This window comes from Ochotona princeps, chromosome 13 (genome assembly GCF_030435755.1).
Source record: "Ochotona princeps isolate mOchPri1 chromosome 13, mOchPri1.hap1, whole genome shotgun sequence".
Lineage (NCBI taxonomy): Eukaryota > Metazoa > Chordata > Mammalia > Lagomorpha > Ochotonidae > Ochotona > Ochotona princeps.
The window spans coordinates 6,847,486-6,860,383 of NC_080844.1; the positions used below are offsets into that span (position 1 = coordinate 6,847,486).

The following is a 12,898-nucleotide window of genomic DNA, read 5'->3' on the forward strand; positions in this document are numbered from 1 at the left end:
TCCTCCTTCCCCCTAGAATGTTGACTGAGAGAGCCAATACTCTCACAGGTTAGCTGTACCACCTTCTGGAGATTCATGCCAATTCCAGACCAGCTCTTCTTTAAAGTTGTGTTTATTTGAAATAGTTAGAGAGAGAGAGGTCTTCCATCTGCTGTTTCACCCCCCAAATGGCCACAACATCTGAGGATAGGCTGAAGCCAGGAGCCAGGCGCTTCATATGGGCCTCCTATACGGTTGTAGGAGCCCAGACATTCTATACTGCTTGCCAGGGAGCTGGATTGGAAACGGAGAAACCCGGACGTGAACTGGTGCCCATGTGGGATGCCAGCAACACAGGTGGTGGCTTAACAGGATCTTCCACAGTCAGTCTCTAGAGCAGCTCATCTGATTGTTAACTAGACACAGACACCAGAGAAACACCATGGCACTTGTCGCCTTCCCTTCCAGCTGCTTTTCCAGAATATTCTACTCAGACCACACCCCCCATCATCCAGGTGTGTTGTTCCTCACCCCTGTCCACCGATCCCTGGAGCCCGTGTGACAGCTCAGGATGCCCATGCGTGCCCCTTTCCTCCACCCCGATGCCCTGGCTAACTCATGTGGCCACTTCCTTCCAGTTCCATGGGCCCCGTGTTGTCTCTGCGGGTCTCCTACCGCACCTGACTCACCTGGGTTGTCACGCTTCCTGCTCTCCAGCAGACTTTAGTTGCTTACCCATATGACTTCAATTTCTGCCGCACAGAAACCATGCGTGTCCTCTTCCCAAACTGACCCTTCAGTTTCTAAGAAACTTTAAAAAAATTGTTTTATTTATTGATTGGAAAGGCAGAGTTACAGAGAGGTAGAGGGAGAGACTATCTCATCTGTTGGTGTATTTCCCCAGGTGGCTGAGATGGTCAAGGTTGGAGCCAGCCAGGAGCCTGCAGCTCCATCTGCATCTCCCATGTGGGTGCAGGGACCCAAGCACTTGAACCATCTTCCACTGCCTTCCCAGGTGCATTAAATGGAAGCTGGATGAGAAGTGGAGCAACTGGGGCTCCTGTTGGCACTCACTGGGAGTCAGAACGGGTCCCTGAGACCTACTTGCCCTGGAATCCCCCACATTTTTAAACTGCACTGTTTCCTGTCCCGTAAACAGCAAGCTCAGAGCTTGAAGGGTTGCGGAAAGGAAGTGGCTAGTTCCAATGTCACGACTTGTCTCTCTGTTGCTTGTTTGGAAACCAGAGGAGTCAGATTAGGTTCTCCACAGGGAGAGAACCCCCGAGCCTGGTGGCCAACAAGAAGTCCCTTTTTGCTTAGTGGCTTTGTCGTCACCATTGAGAAGGCACCCCCAGGGCCGGAGAGCTGGGCTGTGATCGGTGGCAGGAATGGGCTCGGTGGCCCCTTCAGCGTCAGTGATAGAATTCCGAGAGGAATCTCATAATAAGCCAGATCCCAGCAAAATTACTTCCAGAGGACACACATTTTAGGTTTCTTGAAGGATGTTTATAATAAGCCAGAGAATTTCTCTTGTTGTCGTTAATGTGCCAGAACTGGTTTCAGTTAAATTTTACATGAAAAGGATATATTAACCTGCGTAAAATACGTTCATCATCTCGATTTAAAATTAAAAAGAAGGGTGGGGGGAACCCACCACCACATGTACAATATATTGCCCCCAAATCAAAGCCATGGGAAAAGCACACAAACTTAGCTTGCAGTTTACATGTTAATGCCATTTTTTTCCCAGAGATAAAAATTCTATGCTCCCCTCGGTACACATGTTCAGCTCATTATTGTCACCACGAGTTATGTCTGTCGGCTGGAGGGAAGCAGGAATGGCAAGACTTCTGAAGGAGGGGAGACAGGCAGGCAGGAGCCACAGACTTGCACGGTCTCTGCCAGCCGGATGTGGTCTCCCTCAGGCCGCCCCCATAGGGCAAATGAAGTTGCTCTGAACTTGGGTGCCTTTGAGGCCTGCAGCAGGCATCCTTCCCAGCCTGGTCCCTCTGCTACCTGGTGGCCAGGGTCCACCAAGGGTTGCTGGGGCCTCTGATGTGGTTGATGAGGGACTGAGGGAAAAGGGAGAGAGGCTGGTGCGATGCGGGTGCAGCATGCGTTCAGGAGCCCCCTCTGTGCTGTAGGCTCTGTCGGCTGCCTCCTGCTCCAGGAGGTGCCTGGAGAAAGGAGGTGATTGTGGCCTTGATCCCCTGGGACTGGAAGTGTGCGTCCCTCTTCTATTTGCATCGCCCATTCACTTGTGGTGTTTTCCACCGCTTTGTCTAGTCATTACCCACCACCTGCCCCAGTGCTTGAGCGTCTGTAGGTCCCATGTTGAAAAAGGCAAACAGATGGTTGGAGAGTTAGGGGATGGCCCAGGCCTATAAGTGACCCCTCCTTGTGGAATAACCCACCCTGCATCCAGGGGTCCTTAGGTGTAGGGGGAAGGCCTGTTCCTGGTGCCTGCAGGAGTGAGTGCCTGCTGCCCATGGCCCCTTCTCAGAGCCAGGGCTTGTTTTCCAGCTCAGCTCAGCTGATTTGCTGCCCTTAATTGGGCACTTTATTTCTGAGATCATGGCACTTCTGGGAAATTGTGGGTTTTTTTTTTTTTAACTTTTCACTCTGTTTTATTTTTGTAATCTCATCTCATGAAACAATCTCATTTCTGTTCACATTTGATTTTTTTTTAAGCCTCTTTCATTTTAAACTTCAGTTTTGAGCACAGAGTGCTTCAGGGTTGTTATTTAAAGACTTTCTCGATCTGAAATGAAGAATCCTGGAAATGAAGTGCTGTTTTTTGGAAGGAAAGGGGAAAAAAAAGCATCCACCTATTTCTGCCGTCAAGCGAGGTGTTCAAAATACCAGGCAGATAGGAAGAAACGTCTGCGGGAAACGCTGAGTTCACAGTATACAAAATGTTTTAAGGGCATGTGTATCCCCTGGCCAGATTCAATTCCGAGTTACTGGGATAGCTTCCGGCAGGTCATCATCAACAACCAGAAAGCAGTCCGACTGGATCCGTGGAGGAGGGTGAGAGTGAAGTGGACGCTGATAAAGTCATCAGCTCAGCCGCTCGTGTCTGCTACGCTGCTCTGCATGTGGTCTTCAGGCTTGGCTTGGGTCCTATATGCACCCTCTGTGACTTGACACCACCGTGATGGTACTCAGAGTGGTGACAGCAGTGATGGTGATATTGGGTTAGGGTGGATTATGTTGATGATGGTGATGGTAGTGGATTATGGTGATGGTGGTGATGGTGGTGGATTATGGTGGTGATGCTGGCAACAGTGTTGATTATGATATGATGAACGGGGTGGTAGTGATGGTAGTGGTGATGGTGGGTTATGTTGGTTATGGGGGTGGTGGATTATGGTGATGTTGGTGGTGATGATGGTGGATTATGGTGATGTTGGTGGTGACAATGGTGGATTATGTTGATGGTGGTGGTGGATTATGTTAATGATGGTGGTGGTGACGGTGGATTATGGTGATGGTGATGATGGATTATGTTAATGATGGTGGTGATGATGGTGGATTATGTTGATGGTGGTGGTGGATTATGGTGATGATGGTGATGATGGTGGTGATGGTGATGATGCTGTTGATGGTGGTGATGATGACGTGATGGGGTGACATAATGATAATGGTGATGATGACAATGTGTCCATCCCATGTGCAGACACACGGGACAACCCTTGTTATCTGAATCTCACAGATGAGGTAGGGGAGTCACAGCATAAACCTTACAACTCTGAGGTGGTACAATTCACCCAAACAAGTCACGTGGCCTCAGGTTCCTGTTCTTCTCCACGGTATTCTAAGCTCATCACCTCTTGCCAAAAGCACCCGCTGACTCTCAGTGTATATTCTGTACTGCTCTCACTGCGCAGGTGGAAACATGACGAAACTAGGAAAGGAGTGTGGGGACAAACACAGGAGTAGGCTGGCAATTTGGTAATGCAGCTATCGGGAGCTTTCTTCCTTGGCCTCTCATTTCTCTGAGGGGGTCCCTGTTAGGAATGTGGCTCATCTTCTTCTAAACATTTTTTCTAGGCGTAAAATATATATGCCCAATCTATTTGATCACATACAGCTGACCCACACGCATTGGAGCTCATGGTGATGCATTATGATGGATCCGTTTCTGTATGTCAGCTTCCATGGCTATATTGCAGTGGTTGGTTCTTCATGCAGTGTTAACATATTGAACTGTTTTCTCCTTAGCAGTGAATTAGACACATCCTCCTACATTAGTAAGTATAGATCTGCCCCATTCTTGTGTCCAAGGCACAGGATCTCAGTGACATCATGACTCTAATCAGCTTCCAGCTCACATCCATTTAATTGCTCTAGTTCTTCAGGATTTACCCATCACTTTCTTTAATGTATTTCCATAGGACAGAATTTTGCAAGTGGGATTATTATGCAGAAGCATAACCTCATTTTCAATTTTGATGGGTTTTATCTGATTGACTTCCAGAACTATTTTTCCATCTGATTGTCTCACAAAAGATGAAAGTGACCGTTTCCAGGACCGACATGATGGTGTAGAAGGCTAATTGTCTTCGTGCAGTGCTGGCATTCCATACAGGCGCAGGTTCATGTCCTGGCTGCTCCACTTGCTATTCAGGTCTCTGCTTATGGCGTGGGAAAGCAGCCAAGGATGGCCCAAGTCCTTGGAATCCTAACCCATGTGGGAAACCTGGAGGAGGCTCCTGGCTGCTGGTTTGGGATCGGCTGAGCTCCAACCATTGTGGCCATTTGGAGCATGAACCAGCAGATGGAAGACTTCTCTCTCTCTCTGATTCTCCTCTTTCTGTAAAATCTTTCAAATAAATGTAAATAAAGCTTTTTTAAAAATAGAGGAAAAGTGACCATTGCGTCAGCTTCTCTCCCACATAGAATATCTGTTTATCATCTGTCTGTATGTGTCAGCCATTTCTATGTATCATCTGTCTGTCTGTCTGCCTACCTGTTAATCCCACTGCATGTGCTGATGGCTGTCTCTTTGTATTTTAAACTATGAAGCTAGAAGCTCTACAAGTTTTTTTCTGGCTCCAAGCAGTAGGAAAAAAAAAGGTCCTACTTCTTTGTGAAATGTCTTCCCGGAACCTCTAGAGAAGACGGGGTGATAAAGAATCCTGTTTGTTGGAGGCAGGGGGGCGGGGAGGGGAAGGGGTGCCTCCCCTGTCCCACCTTCCTTACGCCAGGAATATGACATTTTCCAATGTCAGTGGCTGAATGATTTTCTTCTATATTATCCTATTCAGTTATGGGAACACGAATAGTGTATCCTATGTGCCAAGCCTTACCCAAATCAGGCATATCTTAGGGGTGGAGGTTATGCCCAGCAGCATCCAAGGAGTGTGTGGTTGGCAGCTGGAGGTCAGTGTGGTGACAGGAGGTCACGTGTGGTGATACACGTCAGAGATTTGTTTCCTGGAGAACCCGATGGCCCACATCTTCCCACACCCCCTGGATGCAGCAGGGAGCGAGTTGGACACAGTCCCAGCTTTTGGTGGAGGCTCGGCTTGGGCACCAGCCAACCTTGTATGCACATCCTTGCCTTCATTTCTGCATGTGTCAATGGGTGACACCTTCTGGAGGTGGTCACCTCTGTTCTCACTGCAGTTAGCCCGAGACCGTTCTCAGGATACACTCTGTTCAGGGTCCTTTGAATTTGGAGCTCAGAGGTGTGATGTGAATTTGCTCTGTTTGGGATTTCTCAGGAGTTCATTCAACGTGACCCAGGCCAGCAAACCTGTGTGGGACAGTGATGTTTTCAGCTCCATCCAAGGATCTCTCTCCTGAGTTCCAGATCTTTTCTAAACCCTCTGTTGCCATGTTAGTAGTCATCGGTAACTGTATGGAGGCTTAGGGGGAAAGCAGGACGAGAGCAGATGCAGTCCCTGGGTATACAGACGGCTGAAACACATGGAGCCAGTGGTGTGTTTTGCACCTTTGAGAGTGTACAGGTTCCATTTGTCTGTAGAGCCCCATTCAGATCTCTAAGGCGCACCTCAGACATGAGTGACAGTCAAATGCTGGGTCTTGTGCACAACTGAATTCTAGCCTCGCCATAGGTGAGGATACTGCTGCAAAATAGGACTTGGGCCAGAGGTTCCAGTGGACCAGTGTCCTCCGTGTCGATGTCAAGAAACTCTGGTGGGCCTTCCCTTCTACCCTTCCACCTACCTGGCAGATTCTTCCAACCAGGGATCTGTTGCTGCTGAACACGCAGCCTGGCCAGAGCAGAGCCTGCAGCCTTGTCACCTCCATCCAATGCCAGACAGGATTACACCTGCTCCTCTGTTGGAGGTAGGGGAGACTGTGGTCACATGAAAGCATCCCTTTTCCTTCCCTCCATTACCATTGGTGGGAGCCATTCTCTTTGCCTTTTGCCTGGAGCATTCTGAGGCTTTGTGTTCTCCAGACCAGGTCAGGGAGAAGTCAGGAAGATGGAGTCAACTGCTGTCTTCTTCCTTCTTCTTAGTTGGAGCTCATGCTGCCCACTGAGTAGCATGGACCTGTTACAAACCCCTGTTACAAATGTCTTGTTGCCAATGACCAGTTTCACTCTTTGCCCCATTGGGATCTCAAGCCTCCTTCCGTAGAGGCGGTGGTAGGGCTCCATCATCATGGACTTGACCATACACTTGTGAGTAGTGCCTACGACCCTGGGGGGTGTGGATCCTGGAAGGGGCCCCTGGCTTTGAATCCAGATCTCACCCTGTTGGTGAGATCATGACCAGTCGACATTGGCTGAGTTCTGGTCTCAGAAGCTCTCACGCTCAGCCACCACAGCCCACTCACTTAGCCACAGTCACCCCTAGTCATGTTCTTGGGTGCTTCAGTTCCTGCATCAGAGAAATCATTTTTTTCTTTCATAATCTGCTCACATAAAATTAGAAGACCAGCTGGCCAATCCATGGAGCTCAAAATTTAAGTCGAGTTCATATCCCAGGCCTGTTGCTTCTAAGTAGGACCAGTGAAGGACCATGGAGACCTTTGCATTTCTGATGGACTCACTGAGGACCTGCTGTTGAACAGCACTTTGCCAACAGTCTCGATGGCTCGTGGTTGCAGGTGCAGTAGCTGTTGCGAGGGGAGTTTGTTTTACCAGTTACTCCTCTGTTGAATAAAACATGAGCACTTATCTTGAACAGAGAGGGGGGAGTGTGCCCCTGAGAATTCGCAATTCCCCCTTGAGCCAATAGATTCCTGATACTGCAACTACACAAGTGCAGTCACCGTTTTTTTTTTTTTTGACTCCAAGGTGATGTAGTCGAAACATCCCATGTCCCAGCTATTGATCTGCTGCTGCGATAATGCTATTACTCAATTGAACGTTTGGCATTGGAGAACTTGCAGTAGCGGCAATTGCATTTTTTTTTTCCCTTCACTGCTGCCACTTAATTCAACTTGTGCATCCGGCTGCCGTCTCCGGAAGAGTGCGTTGTTTTGCAGGTGTCTGTATAAGGGGATGTTAAATCTCGCTCTTCCGGCAGGAATGTTAACTTTCAGATCCAGTCGTGGACGCACACTCAAAATGTGCCCCAACAGCCCACGGGGAGTTCTAAGTCCCTGGTGTGTCCCACCTCTGAATTCCTTGGTGTTGGTTTCTCTAGTTACTCCTTCCTTGTTGACAGCTTCCATAATCGCCATACATAGGAGTTGGGTGAGGAAAGGCATGGGTTTTTGGTGGCAGATCCAGCTTGGAATCCTCTTGGGTTGTGATGTTTCACCCTTGGCAGAAGACAAGGATGCGGGATGATGGGACATCTGCAGCTCTAACCCTCTCAAGGCTTCTGGAGTGCAGGTGTAAGGCCTACCTGCATTTGAAGGCTGGTCTGTGGTCATTCTTTCCTAATTGTTCTAATATGGGAAGTGAGGCTATGTGCAAATTCTAACTGGGCTCATCAGCCACTTACAAAAGCTCAACTTCTAGTCTAAGAGGTGGGGATTGGGATCAGGAGGCGAATGTTTGACCTAGCACAGGGAGGAAGAAAATCCAACCCATGGGCTGTTTAGTAAGACCCTGGGAATCATTTGTTCTGGTCGTACCTGGGGTACCGAGGAAGGAGACCCAGAGCAGATCCTATGGGCTGCTGTGAGCCTGTGGCAGCTGCAGAAGACACAGAATCACCAAGAGCCTTCCCTGGGGGTTTTGCCACCTGCGAAAGAACCTCTCTGATGTTTCCAACATCAGGTCAGGAAGGTCCTGGGGTGATCTTGTCCCGGCTCCTGTCCTGAGCAGCCCCATCCTACCCCCAAGCTCCGCTGTTGGCTGTACACTTTGTGCTGCCTTGAGGATGGCAGGCAGGGCTGAGAGCTCTGTCAGACCTCATTTGCATCCTTGACCTTGAAACACGTTGGTGTTTGGAGTAGGATCTGCAGGCCTGAGAAAGTACCCATGGCACTTTATGTGGGTCTCAAAGGGTGCCCTTGCTGTGGGCGTGTGGCCTACAGGTTCAGCTGCCCATGTGTCCCACCAGAGTGCCTGACTTCAGCCTCTGGCTTGGCCGTCTGACTCCAGCTGCCTTGCTGAGCTGACTGAATACCTCTCACCCACGAGAGGCACCTGGATGGACTCCCTGGGTCCCAAAGCTTTGGCCCGGTCATGCAGGCATCTGGGAGTGAACCAGCAGATGGAAACACATCTTTCTTCCTCCATCCCTCTTCTGCCATGTTTCTTTCCTTCCTTCATTCCTCTCTCTTCTCCTCCCTCTCCTTTCCTTAATTCTTTCCTTCTTCCTTCTCTTTTTTCTTTCTCTCTTTCTTTTTCTTTCTGTTTCTCCCTTCCTTCCTTCCTTTCTTTTTTTTTTTTAAAGATTGATTTTATTTTTATTACAAAGTCAGATATACAGAGAGGAGGATAGACAGAGAGGGAGTGGAGCTGCCGGGACCAGAACCGGCGCCCATAGGGGATCCCGGTGCGTTCAAGACGAGGACCCCAGCCACTAGGCCACGCCGCCAGGCCCCCTTCCTTTCTTTTTATCTCACTCAAATTATGTGTTTCCAAAGGCACTGACACATCACAGATACCACCTCTACAACCGCATCCCTGTACCTGTTACACATCTTGGCAGAGCTGAGGGTAGCCTGAATTCTAGCCACCTGGGGAGCTGCTGGAACCCAGGGCTGGTCCTGTGCCTGGCTGGGGTTCAGAGACTTTTCCCTTCTCTCCTCCCTTGGTCAGAGCGGGGTAGTAGGGCAGCAGGGCCCTCACCTGGCTCTGCCCCATTGCCATCATCTGCTGTTAACTGTTACAGTTTCCTCGTGGCTTCTGCTTTGCGGCCAGTTCTCGGAACAGGTCCTGCCGATGGGGCCAACAGCCCCTCTCCGCTGCTTTTGCCATGCACTTCCAGTGAGATGCCAGCGCGGAGAAGGGAGCGTGGCGGACCCTGGGAGGGAGTAGACACTTGCCCCCTTTTATTGGCCATTAGGAATTTATTTCCAGTTAAACAAGCTGGAGGATGTAATTAGGCACATGGTTGACGGTGCCGGCCAAGTGCGCCTGCCAGGAAAACAATGTTTTTTTTTTTTTTTTTTTTTTTTAAGATGCCAAGAGCTGACGTTCCGTGTCTCCTCTTGGAACCTGTATCCACGTCACAATCCGAGGCCTCCCGTGTGCTGCCTCATATCTTCAATCAAATTATTACATTCCAGAAATATGCATAAGGGAAATGGTCCTACACATTTTTATCGTGGGCTGTTGCTTGTAGCGGTAATTGAAGTACCTTTCCCACTTATGAAAGTACTAATTTTATTTGTTTTTATTGCTTTTCCAGATGTAATTATTTATTTAGTGTGCTTTGGCTTGATGAAATTATGTTTACTATAAGAACATCATAAAAATGTATGAAAACAACACATCCGCCAAGCCAGCCTGGTGACCTGTATTGAGAAAGCTAGTGTTATTTTTCATATCCACATGTAATGAAATAACTTAAGAATAAACAGATAATCTACACTAGCAAACAATGCAATTTCGTGATAACACAATAAGGCATCTGGACAATGTGATTTTATAAATCCTGGCTCTAAAATTTACATGAGTTGGGTTTTGAGTGCCTTTTTGAGGACACATGGCATTTCTAAATGGAATCATTATAATGTGAAATGCAATGAAACGTAAAGGCAAGAGAGTACAGGGGCCCTGTGTTGGATGCTGAGAGCAGGTAGCAAATGAGAGACGTGCAGGCCCCAGCACAAACAGAAGGTGCTGACCCCATAAAGAACCCTAACCTTGTGTTTGGAAAAGGGCTGGAAAGTTGGCGCAAGTGGCCTGGCAGAAGACTGGGTTTTGAGGATTTTTCCGTGTGCTACTCTTTTCAGTCTGTCTTTATGCTTCTTCCTGTCAAAACATTGCAGGCCTTTGGCTTTTGCACTCTTGTTAAGGAACTTGAGCCAAGTGTAAGTGCTTAGCGTGTGTCAAGAATGTCCATGAAATGACCAAGACAGGGATATACAATTTTTAAGAAGTCGAAAAAGTCGAAAATGAAAACCACAGCCACAAAATCTACAAGCATCAACGGAAAACCCTGAAGGTAACCTGCTTTGTAAATGAGAATGCTTTAAGAATGAATGGCCAGCTTGCGGTTTTAAAATTGTGAACGTAAATGCATTAGTGCCTAGATAAATCCACCTGCCTGCTGCAAAATGCACCAGGTGCCAACCCAGCCATGCAGTGAAGGGTGAGGCACTCTCCAGCCAACTTGCTGACTTCCCTTGAGGGCACTGATGAGTTCCCAGGGCCCCGAGGGGTTGCAAAGTAAGTAAAACACATGTAAATCACATGTGTTTACATAAATGATGGTGAATCCTGAAACACACAGAAACTTCCATCATCTTTGCATCCAGGATCCCACATGAATGGCCCAGTCTCCTCCTGACGTCCGTTTCAGTATTCCTAGGGCTTTACTTATCTCAAGAAATATGCCCACTTCCGAAAATTGAATGAAATCAATGTCTGTCCTTTTATTTTCTGTGTGTCACAACTTGATGGTTCAGAAACCCCACGTCTCTTATTTCTTTTTGTGGGCGAGGTTAGGTCTCGTAATATTTATGTCAGAGGCACGTGTGTGGGGTGTCCTGTGTGTTTCTGGTATGTTCTGCTGTGTGGTGCTTTGCTGTAGCGCACTGATGGTTGGGAGGCAGCGGCTGGCATCTCTGCTGACGCGCAAGGTCTTTGGATGTGAACTGCAAGAATTTCCAGTGCAGTTTTCATTGTCCTGCAACCTGATTTACAGACTAGATGTGAAGTGTATCCTGGTGATGATCTGGTGCGCATGTCTGAGAGGCTCCTTGTTACCAGAATAGCCCGGTGGGTTCTTTTCTCAGCTTAGTACAGAAATAAAAAGCCAGGAACCAGTTGCAGACAGAAAAAGTTTATTTGTAAGGGACCAGGTGAGCAGGGAAGGGAGAAGGAAGGGGAAAGCACCTGCCGAGAGAAAACCAGGAGTTGAGGTTCCTCATGAAAGGAGAGAGGGAGAGACACTAAAGGGGTTTTCGGAAGGATCTTAGGGTTCTAAACCTTCCCTGACGCTTCCTTGTTGGTCGGGAACCTACAAGTAAGATGTTCCCCATTGGTGATCTCCTAACCATTTAGAGATGGGTTGGACAACGCTTGTGCCGCCCACCTGAAGGTGTGGCCAAGACCCCAGCGGGCCTGGAAGGTCTGGCTTGCTTTTCGATTCCAGTGTTGGAATCCGCTCTCTCCATCCTGGATTTAGGACTCCTGTGGAAGCCTCAGTGGAGCTGGACATGGGGATTGCGCCCACAAGGGGACACAGCTCGGTTATGGAGGCAGTTACATTGCTGGAAGCCTGGCGGCTCAAGGGCGAAGGAGCAGAGCTGCTCCCTGAGCACTGCGGGCCTGGCTGCGAGGCGCGAGCACTCCCTTCCCGAAGGTCATGGTGCCTTCAGGTTTCCTGAAGGGCCTGTGTGTCATCTGTGTCTCTCTGGGTCATTCCCCGTGAATTCTGCATTTTAAGAATTTTTCTAGCTAGTGCATCGGAGTTGTCCTCTGTTTTGAGTAATGCGCTTCGTCTGCCATGTCCCCCTTTGCTCGTTTCCTACGCAAGTGGGTCGTGGCTGTGTGCGGTTTTCCCTTTTGTCCGCTGTACTCCTGCTGGCCTAGACTGGCCGTTGTACTGTGGCAGGAAGCCCTCTCTTTCTCTCTGCTTCCCTCTCTCTGTCTGTCTGACTTCATGTTAATGAATTCACTGAAGTAGAAAGCAGCCATGTGCCAGTTGCGTGGATGGAGGTAACACAGAACTGCGTATCACCAACCAAAACTCTGCTTTGTTTTTTCTCAGCCCAAGATCGCCGAGGAGACCTTGACCTACGCCGAACTGGAGCTCATCAAGCCCCACCAGACGGCCAAGGGCGCCCCCAGCAGCACTGTCTACGCCCAGATCCTCTTCGAGGAGAACAAACTGTAACACAGCCGCCCCTCCGGGCACCTGCACCAGCCAGCTGTTCTTGAGACCTTGGCAGTGAAGTCATTTCTTTGGTTCTTTTCACTTGAACCTTCTGGAGGCGAGGTGGGGTGGGGAGCCCCTTCCCCCTTGGCCTTTGAAGAAGAAGCACCAAAGGGGTCCCAGGCTTTGATGGATCTTCGCAGGGCAGGAAGCTTCTGGAGGCGAGGTGGGGTGGGGAGCCCCTTCCCCCTTGGCCTTTGAAGAAGAAGCACCAAAGGGGTCCCAGGCTTTGATGGATCTTCGCAGGGCAGGAAGCTTCTGGACCTGAGCCTTGAGGCTCAGGGGGGCGGGGGGAACCTAACCCTGAGAACATGCCTCTAACCCTGGACATTTTCTTCTGAGCCAAACCCCATGTTCTCCTGTTACCCCGGGTTCCTGGTGTTGAGAACTATTGGGTCAATGTTAAGCTTCCCGGCCTTGTGGACTCCCACTCC

At 49.1% G+C, this 12,898-nt stretch overlaps 1 protein-coding gene across 1 annotated transcript in view; it reads left to right on the forward strand.

The window, feature by feature from the left end:
* Positions 1–12,559, forward strand: part of VSTM4 (V-set and transmembrane domain containing 4) — an 82,618-nt gene extending 70,059 nt beyond the window's left edge. Inside the window, exon 8 of the mRNA XM_058671908.1 lies at positions 12,300–12,559. Coding sequence (XP_058527891.1) covers positions 12,300–12,425 — 126 coding nt within the window. The 3' untranslated portion in view covers positions 12,426–12,559. The remainder of the gene's footprint in view (positions 1–12,299) is intronic.
* The last annotated feature ends 339 nt before the right edge of the window (positions 12,560–12,898 follow it).